General features: G+C 36.3%; 2 protein-coding genes across 4 annotated transcripts; one reads left to right on the forward strand and one right to left on the reverse strand.

The window, feature by feature from the left end:
* Positions 1-442: 442 nt before the first annotated feature.
* Positions 443-11,875, reverse strand: LOC113712785 (uncharacterized). Of its 3 annotated transcripts, XR_011821949.1 has the most exons (8): positions 11,341-11,875; positions 9,211-9,381; positions 7,876-8,110; positions 6,431-6,653; positions 6,115-6,289; positions 4,830-4,950; positions 1,029-1,159; positions 443-625 (listed from the first exon to the last, which is right to left on the reverse strand). XR_011821949.1 is itself a non-coding variant. In XM_072067523.1 (6 exons), the coding sequence occupies exons 1-5, from the start codon at positions 11,755-11,757 to the stop codon at positions 6,148-6,150; spliced, it is 1,188 nt and encodes a 395-aa protein (XP_071923624.1). In that variant the 5' UTR covers positions 11,758-11,875; the 3' UTR covers positions 4,828-4,950; positions 6,115-6,147. The 3 variants fall into 3 exon arrangements, 1 of the variants encoding a protein (XP_071923624.1); XR_011821948.1 differs by lacking the exons at positions 443-625; positions 1,029-1,159 and adding an exon at positions 4,303-4,736; XM_072067523.1 differs by lacking the exons at positions 443-625; positions 1,029-1,159 and having other exon boundaries at positions 4,828-4,950.
* A 1,927-nt stretch (positions 11,876-13,802) lies between these two features.
* On the forward strand, positions 13,803-17,018 carry LOC113711374 (protein FAR1-RELATED SEQUENCE 5-like). The gene is made up of 5 exons (XM_027234540.2): positions 13,803-15,920; positions 16,044-16,124; positions 16,292-16,363; positions 16,750-16,818; positions 16,947-17,018. The coding sequence occupies exons 1-5, from the start codon at positions 13,803-13,805 to the stop codon at positions 17,016-17,018; spliced, it is 2,412 nt and encodes an 803-aa protein (XP_027090341.2).
* Positions 17,019-18,685: the final 1,667 nt, after the last annotated feature.

Here is an 18,685-nt window from a genome sequence, read left to right on the forward strand (position 1 = left end):
CAAACCAACGCGCTGACTTTTTTGCAAAAATAGATGTTGAAACTAATAAAGGTTTTTTGTCTTTTCCATGTAAACCCATTTTTCACTATCTATGGATTTTGGGGGCCTTTAGCTGCCTCTGTATGTAAACTCTTACTAATAGATTTTTAATATTATTATCATTTGTACCCAAAAAAAAACAAAACAAAATGGTTGAAAGTATTCAGTATAATGGGCCATAGATTTTTATTCATACGTATTACTCCCTCCATTCCATTAAAGGTGCCATACTTTCCACTTTAAGATTTTCTAAAATATTTATGATGATAAAAAAAAGTCAAATTACCTTGTAGTTTTTTTCTTCTAATATAGTCTGTGACAGCCCCACCTCCCCCTAAGGCGAACCAAAGGGTTCGGCGGACCGCATGCCCAGCTCTCGCCGGGATTCAGTCAGTCACTACAGTTCTCAAATAAATTACAATATATATCTCAAATTTACATCAAATTCGCCAATAATTACATGTCATAAGCGAGGCGGAAACAATTCCCCAAACTATACATAAAATGATTCCAAATCCAAACTGTACAAGATATATGCCATTCAGTCACGTGAATAAGTACTACAAGCCTTCCTTCGCCACGAGCCCTGTGGAGGGGAATAAAATATTTTTGGGGTGAGCTAGAAGCTCAGTGAGTAACCAATAAAATCAGTAATCAAATATATTTCACAATAATGCATTTCGATGATGTCATGATTCCAAAATCAAATGTACGTATTTTTGCTCTCATGAACCAGTGAAATCACTGCACTTAAACACCCAACGCTCAAATAGATCAGATAACAGATAAACAGGAATGAGGAGCCATCGTGCTCCAAATAACTAGTAAACAGATAGTGGAGACGTTGGATATAAGCACACGAATTCCCAAGAACTCATTTGAGCCAAATCATGTTATGGACTCACATGCGCGCACACATGATATGCAATTGAGTAACAATGCAAGAAACAGTTCAAAAGTGACTTTGGAAACAGTTTAGGGTCACTCACCTCCACGGCTCAGGAACCATCCATCATATATCCTTACCTTGTCCGAATCCAAACCCTAAATCACAAACTCAAAGCAATCATACACTCTATAAGTTCGGACAGCATTTCCCCATAAATGCTTCATTTTCAACCTACAAGCAACACCAATTCATCTCGAATTAACCACATACACATCATAAACTATCAAATACACCTTTCGGCACAATATCCATAACTGAAGCTACACTTATCGAATTGAAACGAATCTTATGGCGTTTCGAAGCAAGACATAAGCCTACATTTCTTATGAAGACTTCAAAAGCCAAATCATGCATTTTCATGGTAAAAAATGGAAATCTCCACGAAAATAGAAATCTGGGCGCGAAACAGGGTTCAAGGGCAGTCAAGGGTATTTCGGTCATTTCACATGCTACAGTGCTCGGATCGAGCTGAAATTTTGTAGGCAGCTAGTTAACACCATTTACTACAACTTTCATGTTTTAATCTAAGCCTGATTCGGCCTCTAACATGCTCAAATAAAACCGGACAGAACAGGACAGATTCAAAACCCTAACCTGGAATTTCCGCATAAAACCGAAATTTTCCGCAAACAATCGTAACTAACATATACAAGCTTCCTTTTACACCATTACCAGCCATCATACCATGATTAAACCATGATCATCATATAAAATAAGAAAAATCTCCAATAAAATCAGAAATTGAGCTAACTTCACTTTAATCCATAAATTCTTCCATAAAATCACATCTTTAACCAACACAAACCATTAATTTGACATTAGCAAGACCAAAGAAGGAATCCATTAGCTACTCACCTTGGAACCTCAAGAAAAGAGCCAACTAAGCACCTTTGTTTCTCAAACCACTTCACCAACTACCTCAAGACCACTTAGCAAAGGGATTTTATGGAGTGATTTGAAGTTTTATCGGTTTGATTTGCGAGATCCAAGCAAGAAATTGAAGAAATAAGTTGAGGGCTTTCTTTTCTTTTCTTGTAGAGAGAGAGTCGGCCAAGAGGAGCTAAAATGAAGAGATATTTTGATCAAAATTAGCTTTAAGAAGGTATAAATATCTTGGTCAAAAGTCCAAGGGTGAATTGGATGGTGACACTTGTCACCTTTTGGTTTAAAACTTATCTTTTTGTCTCTCCAATACTAATCCATATAGGTAACATCTAATTATCTCTTAGCACCTTGTAAAATAATATCATTTAATACAAAACTCCAACAAGTTGTCAAAAATATATTGCATTTACCGCACTAGCGGGTTCCACATTCATAATACTCTTCAAAATTAACGTGGACTAACTTGTATAAAGAAAATGATTTGAAAATTATATTCCTTTATAAAAATGTATAGAAAATTAATATCTTGAAGAAAGGTACAAAATTATAAACAAGGAAACAAAATAATGTCTAGAAAATATATAAAAATTTTCGGGTTCTCACACTCATTCTTTCGGGGTGTCACATAGTCTCTTCATTTAATCATATATATGTCATCTTTCAAATTCAAATTTTAAATTGTAAGGATAAGATTAGAAAGAGAAGTACAAATATCACAATTAAAGTACTATTATTAAAATGTTGGATTCTCGAAACACGAAAAACAAATTGGAACTGAGGGAATATACACTTCTCTACGAAGAGAGGTTGCTATAATCAAATAGTGAACTATAACTAGAATTTATCATATATACTTGTAGTATGATCAACTTTTCTTTGTTATGTTCAAACATTAGTACCTTAAATGTCGTCAAAAGTGGAAGAAATGAGGCATCTGATCACCAAATTTTGTTAATAAATTCTTTTTGTGAAATTTACCAAATTGATCCCTCACATTTAAATAAAAAATTTTTTAGTCCCTCACATTTAAAATCAATTACAATAGTTCCTCAAATATAGAAATGTCCTCTTAATTGGTCCCAAACTCATTGTTGCTCACTTTTCTATCTAAAAAGTGCACACCTCTCTCATGTGCTTGTAAAAAATACATTGTTTCCTTTTAAGAATGAAAACATACTTCGTTTTCTTATAAGAAACACATCAACTATCAAAATCCTAAATATAAACCTCAATTAAATAAGAAAAATTTTAACTTCTTCATTCTTCAATATCACACAAACAACTGTGTAAGCGACGAAAGTGCAAAGATCATATTACTTTTACCTTATATGCTTCATTTCCTCTTTAGACTACAGTTAAACTCTTGTTCAACATAATCAGTAAAATGCACATCCAAGAAACAAGCAAAGTAGCCCAAAATAAATTTTCTTTTCAAATTCTTTTTTCTTGCTCAGTTTCCAGCCGATTGATAGTCTTTAACAAGGTAGGTATTAATGATATTGATCTACTGCACATTGAGGAATCATGCCACTTGAAATAACGATAAGCACAATTCACCTAAATTGCAAGAACATCAAGTATTAAGAATCAATTTTCACCTCATATTAAAAACCAATTTTTTTCAAGACAACCAAAATGAAATGTGCTTAGGCTTACTTCATAGTTTCGACACCCATAGAATCTCCTTCCTGAATTTGTAGGTTTCCAAGAAGTCATAATCATGAGCTCTTTGTCAACAATAACATTGATCATTGATTATTTCCAGTGTATTTTTCTTAAATGTCTTTTCTTGCTCTTCTTCTACTACTTGTAAGTGACCATATTGACATTTGCTTCTTTGATTAGAGGATTGTAACTTACAATTAGCTTTTTGGTAGTTGAAGAAATGGAGGGAAGGGGAAAAAAAAGGTTTGGTGGCTTACATTTCCTTTTTATATAAAAAAAAAACTTTAAAATTATGGACACGTGAAAGAGATGTGCGCTTTTTGAGGAGAGAAGTAAGCGAAAATGAGATTTGCGATCAATTGGGTGGATTTTTTTATATTCAATGGACTATTATGATTGATTTTAAATGTGAGGGATTAAAATTTTTTTTTTTTGAAAGTGTAAATAACCAATTTGGCAAATTTCCCTTTCTTTTTTGGTTCAATATATTGGGGAAAGATATTTAGATATGGAACTTGTTACCACCTACAATGAAGTAAGCATCCAACGACTGAGCTACCAGTTCAATAGCCCGTTGTCTCAGATAAGGTCATCCTAAAGGTATGCACCATTACAGCATTGTGGACTGTCAGTTGCATTGAATACTTCATTTGTTTCTTTATCACAATGACGAAAATTTCCTTATAAATATTCCGTAGTCAACATGGTTCAGGAATTTGATCAACTGCTGATACTTAAAAGAATGTCAGAAGAGAGTGAACACATGATAATAAGTCGAGTAACTCGTACATACTGCCTGTTGTAGACACTGAAGAAGCTGCAGTTTTAGAATACAAAATAGACCAAAACACCACACGAAACAGAAATAGCTTCATGGGGATCTCCAAAATTTGTTTACCACCCTATTCCAGTATTCCACATAATTTATCAGCCCAAGGATTAAACAAGTATTGGTGTGCAAGGTGAGGAGGGTTGGGTTGGATGGTAAGGGTGGAGGGATTGTAAGTAGATGGTTCTAGATTCAAGACCTCCCACTTATCCAAAAAAAAAGAAAAAGTACTGGTATGCAAACAGCAAATCTTCATAGATTACTGCAACAGTTTATGAAATGACTGTTTCATTAACAGCCACCAAGCAGTTTATTTATCTAATCTCCATTATCTTCTAGTAGGCCAAAAGTACTAGAAATACATCCTTCCTGAAAAAGGGGGAAAAGGACCTTAAATTACCATTTTACACAACTAAACAGAGTCATAACCCCAGGAGAGCAAGATTGGAGATGAGAACTTACAGTGTGCTACATAGATCAAGTTCACCTTGAGGTGCAAATGCTGCTGAAATCAACTACTGTCCTTGGGTCAGGACATGATACCATTTCTTGAGATTACCCCTGCTGAGAGCTGACGGCATACCTTAAAATGTCACCACCAGCAACATCAATGAATAAAATTGAGCCTCACATTACACTAATATTTTACGCATCTGCTACTGACAGCTCTTTTGATTGTGACGTCTTTGTTTTACAAGAAGATAAACAAAAGCAAAAGTATTCTACAAAATGAAGAAACAAAATTTACATCTGCAATATAAGCATAAGAAAAAATGTAATGTGAGATAATTAGCAGAGGCTACAAGTCAAAAGATGTCCATAGAGAACCAAAAAGGCTGAGCAGATTTGTCATAATTAACAATTGGAGAAGCTAGCTAGTATAATTATTATGTAATTGTTAATGAAAATATAATATTCAAATCAAAAGCTTACAATTGCTTATGGCCGATATATTTCATACTTAATTCCCCTCATAAGTTTCCCAAACTATTGAAGATCTATAAATCAAAAGATTGCTGCTAGAGTTCCATGATTTTATTTTGTAATCTTAATAGGAAATGTTCTTACCACAGCACAACAGTCTCTTTATTCATACTTAAAGACCTATTCTGCTTTAAAGCTAGTTTAATTCATTGCAAAAGCTGGCTATATCACCCTATGCTCCCCCATCCCCAACCACCTCCCCCCCTCCCCCCCCCCCCCCCCCCCCCCAAAAAAAAAAAACTCCTCTTTCTGATAACCGAACAATACGATTTCTAAATCAATTGCCTTCAAATAAACTGCATATTTCTCTTTCATGCCTCTATGCATATAGATAACGGTCTTACTATTCCACCTCTTTGATCCTACAGAGAACAATGGAAATGAAGGTTCAGATGTATACTGATGTTCTTTGGTTCAGAAAAAATATAATTGATTTAAAATGATATGTACACTTGCAGATCCAAAACCATATACAGATCCATTTAGAGAAGTATATCAGTTTAATCTATCATTAGATTCTTCAAATGACACCTGCAAAAAACTCTCACTAGATAATTAGTATAGCTGACTATTAAGAATATACAACAACCTATAATCTTAACTATGAGCAGCAGAAGCATCAGCAGTTACTAAATAAAACTGGAAGGATGACAAAATTTTACCTTATAAGAGCTAGGAAAATTTAAACTTTGCAATGGAAGATTTAAATTAATTTAGGGTACAGAAGAATCTCAAACAAGTAGTAGGAGGGGAATGGTTCAACCTTTTAAAGACTTCAGAAGAGTCACTTCAAAGCTTAACCATTTGGATCATATTTACTTTGCCCATCATGATTCTCAGTATCCCTCAATAAGTTGATAAAGTTGGATAATACAACCAAATCATTACAACAATTTCTCCCAGAGAGCCACTTGTCCTCAATTTGTACATCAACATCCCTGAAATAAAACAATTCAGGTGCACCATGTTTTAAAGTTGACAACAATAATAAACTGAAAGGACATCAGGATTGGAGAAGGGAGAGGGCTTAGTCATTCCTAAAGGAGTATAATTGAAAACAAAAAAGTAAAACAAGCAACCTCTTCAGGGAAAGGACTTGATAGTTTTTTCTTAAATGATCGGCATACTTCATAAGGGCATCTTGGGCATATGCTCTGCCTACAGTTCTTACAGCTGCAGCACTTAGTAGATTTTCAAGAGACCCATGCTTTTTCAAGAGCTTTAAAGCAGTCTTTCGACCAAAACCTGGAACAAAATGTTGAATTCCAGGAACACCATCAACTTCATCACCCAAGAAGCATCCTGTGTAACAGTAGCTTCAGGAAGTTACAAGTAAAAATAAATAAATAATGAAAACTAAAAAGAAATGATGAAGCATTATTTGTCAAGGAACAAATCTTCATGATTTGGGCTGAGAAATAAAACAAAAAATAGTTGAATCTCTTCCAGAAATAGTATTTTCATGATCAAGTAATGTTCTGCAAATCCTGGATCACCAAAATACTGTTTGTGGAAGAGGCTCAACTCTAATAATATCTGTTCATTTCTCAACATAAAATAACTTTTTGTTTATCCGTTAGGTACTTATGAATAATGACCAGAATATGGGTGGTCATATGACTGAGATAAGTTTGGAAAACAGAAGTAAAAAGTTGTCATGATACAGTCAAATAAAACATATATGCTTCCTTTTATAATTTTACTTGAATAGTAATTACAAGTTTGATGCCTTTCCAAGTTTTTTTTTGTTGAAATCAATCATTTAAAGAGTCAATTATGACATGCAAACTTCCCAAAACAGGAAAAGGCAAAAGGTGAAAGTATTTGGTTAATTAGAACCAGCAAGCTCCTCTGTGGAAAGGAGTACGCCAACAAAATTAGACTGTTTCCTTCATAAGCCTCAAAATCATCATTTGTTACATCTGGATCAGTATTATTATCTCCATGTTTAGTTAAACCAATGTTTCAACATGCTTTCCAATAAGCATTACAGACAGATTTGTCACTAAAGAAGCATCAGAAAGGGAATCGAAAAAATTACAACAGGGGATGTAAAACTTCAGCATACAGTGTTAGCACTAGATTCAGAACAAAAAGCACATTAATCATGAAAAAATAGTGTAAAAACTATCAATTATAGGATACATTAAAAAACTCACATCCTGCATTTGGGAAAAAAGAAAGTGCTTTGGGAATGATTTCAGTGTATATATTACTGATTGAATAAGAAAATGGGTTCTGAATTAGTTACAATTTACCAAGTTGAAGGTAAAAATGAGACTCTTGTGGTGCATATATTTCATTCTGAATTGCGTTAAAGTACAGAAGCTTACTGCACAAAAAAAAAATAAGAGGAGGTATAGCTTTGATTTGCCACTGTTTGAAAGATATAACCTGCTTTTGTTCCCAGAGTAAGACATGATGCGAGAATCAAACTGCAAGAGACAGTACCTAAGCTCCAGCAATACAGAACCTATGGAAGAGTAGCATTTGCAAGAGAACCAAAAAAAAATTAAAAACTTACTCAGACTTAAATCAGATTGCGGATCACAAGTGTACTGGGCTATGTAGTGGTTTAGGGTATAAAATGACCATCTATTGCACTTTGGCATGGGCATTACAATTTGTACATCTTGTGATAACAGTTGCCTGAAATCTTTGTCAGGAGAGGCAACAACAGCTTGGTATCCTCTTGATATAACTTGTTCTACCAGGGTGGCTATAACATCATCAGCTTCATGCGCCTCAATTTTCACAACCTGCATATCATGTCTAAACGAACCTAAGTATTCAGCGCAGACGCAGCAATTTAACTGATCTGAGCCTTGTCAAGATTCTATAAATAAAGGACATTATCACTGCCTGGAGGTGCTAAAGATCTAATAATAGGCAACAAAACAATATTGCAGAACTCATGATATTTGGCTGTCAATGTGGCTGAACGGATAGGTCTCAGAAGTTCATAAGTTGGAAGGACTTATTTTTAAGGCACAGCATATTCTGCAAAATCATCTGATCAAAATAGGTGTGGAGTGGAAATATGAAACCCAGACAAGCAAAAGCATAAATACGGGCAGGTGACCAAAGCATAACCAACTCTATAGTTCCATCTTGCTGTCAATCAATATAGTAGTAAGATGGATGGGATGGCCACAGCTGGTGGTTAGATTGTGAAATATAAAATCTTCAGATCATCAAAAATACAAATGATCATGGTCCTGGATATGCATACATGTGTGTATCTAAAGATATTTAATCAGCAAAAGTGAGACATGGTAACATGGAAGAACATATTTCTAATGTTATCGATGCAATCTATGAGCCAAGAGCTCAGGAAGGCATCTAATTCTTTTCCATTCTTTGACCTGGAGAAAGCACGTGGAAAAGCATCAGACTGAAGAGCAGAACGCTGATATGGAATCCCAGGGTGGAAGGTATTATTCTCCATTCTTCCATTTTATTCCCAAGCAAGGAGCTTGGGATGATCATTTTCTTTCAGGAAAAATCTTTTAATTTTCAAGTTTTTCATCAGTAAGTTAAAGGTTCTGTTTCCCTGAAAACACAAGGATCATACTTTTCTTAAATAAATCTATAGTATTTTGGATTAGATTACTGAATTTGAGTATCAAAAGGAATATTAACAAGGTGAAATAGACATTCAAATTTAGGTACAAAACCTTTATGTTAGGTTAATGATATGATAAATACTGTCTTGTATAACCGCTTAAGTTTTAGAAGAGTAAATTGTTCAACAATGCACACTCCTCAAATGCTGAAAACAAATATCCTTTTTCTGAAGTGACTAAAAATTCAGATATTTAAATTCAAGGAGTCCGAAAGAATCAGAAGATCAACTGACAGGCACATTGCAACCGTGAAGAACATTCAAGACGAGCTTATGTGATCTCCCAATTCTATTCCTTGGAAATCTTCCTAATGAAGAAAAATGCTGTGAAAATCTCCTTCTATTTGCCTTATACGAAGGCAAGATCTGTTTACGGTACTCATTTCCTCTTTCTCCATCCACAACCTGCAAAGAAATTCATTCAAGGACCAGAGACGAGTCAATGTTCACAGCAACTTTTTTTTCTCAAAAGTTAGAATCACAATTTCAAGAGGTAAATCATATGAAAATTTACAGAGAATCTCAACTGCCACCTCCACCCTCCTTCACCAACCACTCCATCCTTTCCACCCTCGAGAGATGAAAAAATGTTCAATGCAACACAGACTATAACCCTGAGTGCTGTCCCTTTGAAATAAATCATGTCCTAAATTTAACATCTATATTAAAAGCTAAAACTATTACAATTCTTAAGCATGAATATTGTCATGTTACATGCCATGGCAACTAAATCAGTATTTCCACATTAACAGAAAGTAGAGTAAGCTGAATGACCATGCTTCCCATGTTTATGTCATCATGGTTGGTGAAACCCCCACAATTTCACCAGTTGAGTATGTCAACATGACAAAGCAAGGCATTAATTACAAAATAAGGAAAAGTAACATGCAATTCTTGATTGACCTCAGAAAAAACCCATCTGTTTCATTTTTTCTACTTTTGTAACAAACAACAAAGAGAATACTGAATACTAGGTCACTGAAAACAGGTGAAAGAAAATCGAATGGCAAAGTGCCAGCTCTCTGTCCCTTCCACACAACATTCCTCAAACAGCCTCCTGCTTTCCACACAAAGCCTAAATTTTGTCTGTTGTAATTCCTAACAAATTGCTTTCCAAGAAAAACTGATTGCTTTTATGCAAAAATTCCAACCATTGTCCCTCAGAGATAACTTCCCAGGCAAACAACCAGACAGAGTACTCTATCATGTGAAGCTGAAACGAACCCAATAAATACACTTCATGATATCTAAACTGTTAAAAATTTCAATCAATGGAGTTAACAAAATGAATACCAAACTAAAACTAAAATCATTAAACAGCATTAAACAGTCCCACTTTTGAAAATTTAACTTTAAGAAATATGTCCCTGGAGCTTCTAACATGAGTAAGTTCTGAAAAACATTAAACCGAGAGAGAGAGAGAGAGAGAGAGAGAGAGAGAGAGGGAGAGAGAGAGAGAGAGAGAGAGAAGCAACACCACTAAATTATGTGGTCAGAAGTTTATTGGTAGGAACTCCTTTTCTTTCTCATCGGCAGGTGAATGAGCAGTTTGTTAGGGAATTAGCATGCAAATTGCTTATTCCGGAGTTCTGCATCAAGCAAGAGAAAGAAAACAAATGGAACATCTTCAACTACAGGGCTCAATTTTTCATTCTCTGCACATGTAGGGTGAAAACGAAACAAAAGATAAATGCTACTTAATGACACATATATAATAGAGGAGTTCACCCTTATAGAAACAATTATTTTGAACCAAAAATAGGTTTAACATGTAAAATCAGGCAGCGGTTCTTTCCTTCCCAAATATTTGTATTATGGTAAAGTTCAGCTCCTCCAATTTCCCGAATCCTAAAAACCATTAACTTTTTTTATTTTCTTATTTCTTTTTTCTGATTTTCACCAGCCTCATAGAAGTTCTCTTTTCCTCTCTCCAAAAGTTCCAAATATAGTGCAAGGAAGAGAAGGCTGAATAGAACGTAGACCAGTCTGAAGCACCATTTAACCTCGTACTCTCAGTAGACAATTCCCCTCACCTTACAATCAACACAAAATCCGAAAACCAAAATTATGGAAATCATCAAATGAGCTCTAATAAAATTCTCAATTAAGGCATTCAGTTCATCGAAACAACATTAACGGGTAGTATTTTGATTTCAACGGGACATTCCCACGGCTCCAAATTCCTTCATTTCCACCATTTTCCATGACTCGATAAACTGCATTACTTTAACCTAAATGATGAAAAGAACTCATTTACACACAAATAAGTTCCATTATCCTACTCAAATTTATTCATTAATTCATGCATATGGAATTAATCTTCATCAAGAAACAGAGAGAAACGGAGAAGGAGATAGAAATTACAGCAATGACAGGATCAGAGAGGCTGACTTGGGAGAAGAAAAGGAAAATCCAATGAGCAAAAGAGTGTAAACTGCGAGTGTTCCCTTGGTAACAAAGAGCATTCACATCCAAGAAAAAAACCCTCTTCTTCTTCATCCTTTTCTCCTTCTGAATTGACTGTGAATCTGAAGTTCTGGCATCTGCCCCATTAGTTTCTTCACAAGCATCAGGTGGGTTTTTATCAGAAACTGAAGATGACGATGATAGAAGGGAACTACAAATACTGAGCTTCTGAGGTTTCAGTTTTGGTTTGGTTCTTGGCTTTGCAGCTGAAATTGATAAGCTAGTGCGAGTACCGAAAGGGTAATCAGCATTGGACAAAGTAACAAGAAAATGGCGACGATGATAGAGATTGTTGGCTTGAATTTGAGAAGCCATCAAAGTAAAAACTGATGGCTTCTTTTCTAACCAAGGTCGAGTTTTTGGGATACGGGGCAGGAGCGGTCCTCAAACACCGCTCCTGAACGGTCTCCTCACAATAAAAAACGTGAGGAGACAAATGAGTCAAGTCAGCAAGGCAGAAGCAGGGCACAAAAACGATGCCGTTCCAAATAAAAAAATGTTGCCTTCCAAACGAGAGCAGACGGAGCAAACGGAGGAGAATTGGTTTTTGAAATTCAAGTTGAAATTTTGAATTAGCCGCAGAAAACAAAACTGAGGGAAGCCAAATAATTAAATTGTGAAGGTAATCTACTCTGACCAACCACTCACTGAAGGCAGAAAGCTGAAGTTCAGGTGGGATTCAACCTCCTGGGTGTTTCTAGGTGAAGTGGGTGTAGTCTACTCTGATGAAGGTAGCAATTGACAGAAAAGTGGGTGGAGAGGCAGGCGGCATGGAAGAAGCAAACAGAGATGAAGCCAAAGTTTGTCCGTAAAACTGAATAGCAGAAGCAGTTGTGGTCTCCAATTGGGTATAAGAGTGTTGTATGTATTCTGAATGCGTGCAAGAGCGGCGGTAAGGTAGAAGCAAATAGAGAAAATTCAGCATCTCACGAAACCAGATTTTGTCCTTCAACTTAATAGCAGAAGCAGCTACGTCTCCGACTTCGGTGAAACGTGAAGCGTATTAGCAGACCAAGGTAACATGACTAAACCATGTCAGTAATTGTGGCCAATAATTTGTCACCCAAATGCACATCTGTTAAAGGAAGGATGAAATTAGAGTCACTGAAGACATAATATGAAGATGATAGAAGAATAGTGAAGTTGTACTGTATTTGTATGTGTGTACCGTATCTGTGTGTGTGTGAGCATTCAGCTTTTCAGTGATGGACTATAATGGGATAGTAGTTTTTGGAAGACCTAGGGTTATGTATTCAAAGTAAACCGTCGACTGGAATTAGGAAAAGATGAGAGAAACAAAGTCACATTTAATAAGTGAATGAATATACATCCTGTTGTAAATTAGTTACATGTTATAGCCACCGTATTACAATTGATATGAATCATTGTGCATCTAGTAATTGGTCCATGCTCATGGAGCAATATTAGTTTGCCCCTCTTCTGACCATATAGTGTGTGTAAAATGGAGGCGTAGAGTTGAATGAGGTGAAGCAGAGGAAAAGACACATATGTGAATAATAAATGGGTGAACCTTGTGTTGTAAGTCAATTACATGATGTAAGAAATATATTACAATGAGTAGAAAGTAGGGTTATGTATTCAAGTAAACCATCGACTGGAATTAGGGAAAGATGAGAGAAACAAAGTCGCATTTAATAAGTGAATGAATATACATCTTGTTGTAAATTAGTTACATGTTATAGCCACCGTATTACAATTGATATGAATTATTGTGCATCTAGTAATTGGTCCATGCTCATGGAGCAATATTAGTTTGCCCCTCTCCTAACCATACAGTGTGTATAAAATAGAGGCGTAGAGTTGAATGGGGTGAAACAGAGGAAAAGACACTTATGTGAATAATAAATGGGTGAACCTTGTGTTGTAAGTCAATTATATGATGTAAGAAATATATTACAATGATTAGAAAGTACTTGTTTGGCCCTCAAAATTTAGAAAAAGTAGAAAATGTGGAGTTGGTTTATGCGGTTGTCATTAACGAATGACATAAGGTCCAGTAAGCTAAAGAATCTAGAATCAAAATATAATCACCAGCGTGGATGTACATACAGTTAAAATAGACTTACATCGTGTGACCAATACATTACAGTCCGTATAAGTTAGTGTACATGGAGTTGTATTTGTACATAGATAATGCCGTTGTCTTAGAGTAAAAGTAAGGTGATGTGAATCATTAATCATATTGATAAGCGTAACAATAGGATTTGGTATACGAGTAATGTGTGATTCATAACACATTATAAATGGTAATATACATTTATATTGTCGTTTATGTACATACTATTCATGAAATGTTGCAAATTAGGGTGTTTGATGCATAATTGGCAGGAATAGAAGTAATGGATTGCAGCAAATTGGCAGAAAATGGGACCCCTGAATTAGGAATGGAGTTCAACAGTGAAGAGGATGCGTACAAGTTTTACAACAAGTATGCCTTTAAAATGGGTTTCAGTGTACGTAAAGACTATCTGAATAAAGACAAAGACGGCGTGACCACGTCTAGGAGATATAGTTGCTGCAAGGAAGGTGTGAAACGCAAGTACGAAGGTGATGTGATGCCAAAGAGGACACGAGCGCCGACGAAAACAGGGTGTGGAGCTAAGATGGTTATCGTGTTGTTTAGAGGGACAATGAAGTACCATGTGCATGACCTTGTCTTAGAGCATAATCATGAGTTGCACATTGCTCAATGTGCTCACATGATGCCATCACAAAGAAAAGTGAGTGTGGCTCAAGGATTCCAAGCTGAAATAAGCGAGGATGCTGGGCTTTCATTGAAACAGAGCCATGAGCTTATGGGAACGGAAGCAGGTGGGATGGGTAATGTGGGATATACTCGGGATGATCTTAAACGATATCTTCGAACGAGACGGGAAAGGAGCTTGAAATATGGAGAAGCAGGTAGCATGCTGAATTATTTTCAAGAGCAAACACTCGAGAATCCATCCTTTTTTCATGCCGTACAGCTGGACTGTGAAGAACAAATAACGAATATCTTTTGGGCTGATGCAGGAATGTTAATTGACTACAACTTTTTTGGAGACGTAGTCACATTCGACACAACCTACAAAACAAATAAAGAATACCGGCCACTTGGAGTATTTGTGGGTTTTAACCAGCATAGGCAAATTGTGATATTCGGTGCTGCCCTTATGTATGATGAGACGATAGATTCTTTCAAATGGGTGTTTGGTACATTTCTAGAAGCAATGTGCGGAAAACATCCAAATACCATACTAACCGACCAAGATCACGCCATGGCAGCCGCTCTTTCAATTTTCATGCCTGAAACATTTCACGGTCTATGTACGTTTCACATAAGGCGTAATTTTATGAAACATCTTGGCAATCACTACAAGGAAAATAGTGATTTTCCATACATGTTTGGTGCTTGCATGTATGAGTTTGAAGAAGTGGAACAATTCAATAGGGTGTGGGAGGCGATGGTGAAGAAACACAATCTTAAAAATAATGAATGGCTCTCGGGGTTGTACAAAATTCGTGATAAATGGGCAAGGTGCATGATGAAAGAAAGATGGACCGCGGGAATGCGAAGCACCCAACTCAGCGAAAGCCTAAATGCAGCAATTAAAAATCATTTGAAACTGGATCATGACCTTGTGCAGTTCTTTAGACATTTCAATCGGGTGGTTGATGAAAAGAGAAATAATGAACTGATCGCAGAATATGAAATGAGGCAAAAGCTCCCCATGGTAGGGTTAAGGCAAACACCTATGCTTGTGCATGCATCAGAGACGTATTCACCAACCGTATTTGTTGCATTCCAAAATGAATATGGCGAGTCAACAGCTATGGTTATATTGAGACAACAAGATGCAGCGATGTTTGTGGAGTTTGCGGTCATGAGGTATGACGGAGGACCTGAAAGAACAATAGTATTCAATCGGAATGATCTAAGTGTACGTTGCAGTTACAAAAAATACGAGAATGAAGGCATTTTATGTGGGCACGCGTTGAAGGTGTTTGATACCGTGGGCATAAAAATAATTCCTCCTGAATACATTAAGAGGCGATGGACAAAAAGAGCTCGGGCTGGAGACTGTTTTGATCGGCGAGGACAGGAAGTTGTGGCTGATCCTAAAGTCATGATTTCAACTCGTTATCGGGAGCTCGCTCCAGCCATGATTAAAGTCGCAACTCGAGCAGCAATGTCGGAGGACACCTGCAAAGTAGCAATCACTGTCATATCCGATTTGTCAAAGAGAGTTGAGCTCCTCCTCTCAGAAAGTGAAGAGCAACCTTTGCAAAATCAAAAAAATCTGAATATGGAGGAACGAGATAAAATTGAAATTGTAAATGAAATGGGGGAGGCAGTAGTCGCAAGAGGCATTAAAAAACGAGGCGGTGGGAAGAAAAGTAGAGTGATGCGAAGTTGGGTCGATAAATTTGACAGAGTAAAAAGAAAATCTAGATTATCAAGGACTACACAGACTACGGTATGGATCAAATTTTGGTACATGGGGAACATTTATGCTAAAACTAAGTTATTATTATACTATTAACTAAAGTTTATGTAACATTCATTATGAAATAATATTATTGCCGTGTCAATACTGTAGGTCTCAGATTCGGAGCCGACATCGGTTTCATTTGAGGAATACATGTTTATGGGATGCCGTTCATCTACTGACTCTGTTTCGGTTAGTATAAAATGGACATGACTCTTGCTTTTATTTGGATGTTTCTAACAGCATAAATAGTTACATTGATGTTACATTGTGTGATAATGTTGTTACGGCCGTCATCCCTCCTGATATACGTATTTTGTTTGTCTCATACAATGATTTTGCCCATACGAAACTTGTAGACGCATTCAATGAGTCAGACAGTGAATGGCCCTCCAAATGCTGTTGCTCCCGATATCGATGAAAGTCAAACGGTATGCATACATTTAGTAGTTAAAATAAAACCTTCTTGTTCATGTAGTAGAGCTACCTTTTTTTCTTTAATTGTAACGGTGAGCTCCCGAAGGCTGTCAAATCATGCAAATTATGTAGTTAACGTATGCTCGCTTTAATAACGTATTATTTTTTATTGTTTCAACGTCCACCGTTTTGCTAATCAGGGGCCTCCTGCAAGTGTCCCTACAGAATGGATGCATCCCAAATTTTCTATTTTTTCCAAGCATAACTCCGTCAGAGATGTCTAAATGGTCTGATATATCATTTTTGTTATAATGTCTAGTCCAATTTAACTTTATAAGTGAGCAATATAGGCACTGAATTTGATTTGTTGACAGTCGATTACTTATACTATATAATGTAGGAGGAGCGTGGGGCAATTTCAACACACTGTGATGTTGATGCATATCATGTATTTGCACCATCACCTCAGGTGACAAATTTTTATCGTTACAGCACATATTTATGTAATGTTATTAATTGGAGACTTGGATATCGTATATCATTAATCGTATGTTTTATTAATAATATTTGCTGATTTGCCATCGTTACGCATTTCAGGGAAGAAATAACACACAGGGATTGCAACTACGCGTTGACGTCACCTCCCCCCAAAATGAGGTTGATGAATGATGTGTAACTATACATTTTGAACGAGACATTAAGTGGTTATCCCAACTTGAGAATGCTGCATATGTACGTTACAAGCAGTTAATAAGTTGTTACAACTTATTGACGAGGTTATACAGGCACCATTGATGTTTCACTCTTTTCAAATTTAGACAAGTGGATTACAATTGTAATCGCATCTAGTGTTAGTAGTCATCAATAGTTTGTATTGGGTTGTATAAAATTGTTAGAAAATTATAAAGTTGGTAGAAAATTGAAGTAACAATTTTACAATAGAATTGAACGTGTTTTTTGTGATCGGATATTTTTCACTAAATCGACCATAACAGTTGAATGGTTATCGTGATATGTATACCATTCTACTACATTCAATTGCATACCTTAATAACATAAAAATTGGCATAGATCGCACCACCAAAGGTACGATATATAAGATAACACAATCTAAAGTCTAATTGTCTTGATTTTGTTATGATGATAAATTCGAATTATTATTGGGCTATTTTTATAAAACATTATCATTTAGGCCATTTGTTTTGCATCGCTTGACGAATTTAGTGCACCATTGACATGATATATCACAGGCACATCAATTGGTATTACAAGTTTTTAGGTTAATTAAATTATGGTCAAGCCAGGTCATGACCACATGTTGGTAATAGGTGCGCATAAGAAAATGATTCCTTGGAGAACTAATTTGTAACGTTAAAATGAAGTTTTACAATGCAACAAAAAGGAAGAACGAACAGTACACAATGGGGTACAACCAGTTAGGGATCTGTTACTGTTACGTTACAACTAGTTACGACTGTTTAACAGGCATGATTAATATCCAAATATGGTAAGCAATTTGTTTGAGTAGAGATTATAATGAGTATAGTTTTACCGCTACCCTAACAAACATTGAACTACATCTGTTGTTATCAGTTGTATCCCATACAACACCTGGGAACGCCGTCATGCATTAGACAATGGGATATGTACCTTTGAAAGTCATCGTCGCTTGATTCAGTAAAGTCAGATAGGTCCGGATCGGATATAAGCATGGGATCTGCTAAAATGTGCTGAACATCAAATTGTTTTCCAATACCATGTCTTTTTGCGGCTTGGATCTCGTGAAACCTGTGAAGCCTACGCTCCATCTGCATAACTTCTCGCTGTAGTCTATGTAATACGCTTGCATCATTGGCTTGTGGTCCTATAACAAGATCCGCCGACCTTGTTCTCGGGACGCGGAGGCCATGCCAGCGACAAAGTATCTCTAATTCCATTCTTCGCTCACGAACAGACTCCCATATGGGTTCATGGTCCATAACGGAATAGCCAGACGGTAGATGATTATTGACGGTATTTTTAAAAATGTGACCAGCTAGTCCTAGAGAGTTATTGGTGTTAAGCGGAGCATTCTTGAACTCGCGTTTGGTACCATATAAAATCCTCCCGTCTGGTGTTTCGTACTTGCTGATGGCATTTGTTGGACCCAACGATACTTTCCGTCTTTTTTGCCGAACATTTGATGATGAGCTTGTATGAGATCCTTCGTTTGTGGATTGCATGACTATGCTGATATCTACTGCTTTTTGGTTGGATGAAAGAAAGGATCTACTGATAAAGAAAAAGGTGGGAGAAAAAAAGAGGAAGAAATTTTTAATGGAGCACCTGTTTCAGAC

The sequence above is a fragment of the Coffea arabica genome, chromosome 10e, assembly GCF_036785885.1.
Source record: "Coffea arabica cultivar ET-39 chromosome 10e, Coffea Arabica ET-39 HiFi, whole genome shotgun sequence".
Lineage (NCBI taxonomy): Eukaryota > Viridiplantae > Streptophyta > Magnoliopsida > Gentianales > Rubiaceae > Coffea > Coffea arabica.

What these genes read in the sequence shown, in the direction of transcription:
- LOC113712785 (XM_072067523.1), bottom strand. Translation starts at nt 11,757, where the DNA reads ATGGCTTCTCAAATTCAAGCCAACAATCTCTATCATCGTCGCCATTTT. An exon ending in TCTCTGATCCTGTCATTGCT is followed by an intron (nt 9,382 to 11,340) that starts GTAATTTCTATC and finishes ATTTCTTTGCAG; the next exon opens with GTTGTGGATGGAGAAAGAGG. An exon ending in TTCACGGTTGCAATGTGCCT is followed by an intron (nt 8,111 to 9,210) that starts GTCAGTTGATCT and finishes CATGATATGCAG; the next exon opens with GTTGTGAAAATTGAGGCGCA.
- LOC113711374 (XM_027234540.2), top strand. Translation starts at nt 13,803, where the DNA reads ATGGATTGCAGCAAATTGGCAGAAAATGGGACCCCTGAATTAGGAATG. An exon ending in CAAGGACTACACAGACTACG is followed by an intron (nt 15,921 to 16,043) that starts GTATGGATCAAA and finishes TCAATACTGTAG; the next exon opens with GTCTCAGATTCGGAGCCGAC. An exon ending in ATATCGATGAAAGTCAAACG is followed by an intron (nt 16,364 to 16,749) that starts GTATGCATACAT and finishes TATATAATGTAG; the next exon opens with GAGGAGCGTGGGGCAATTTC.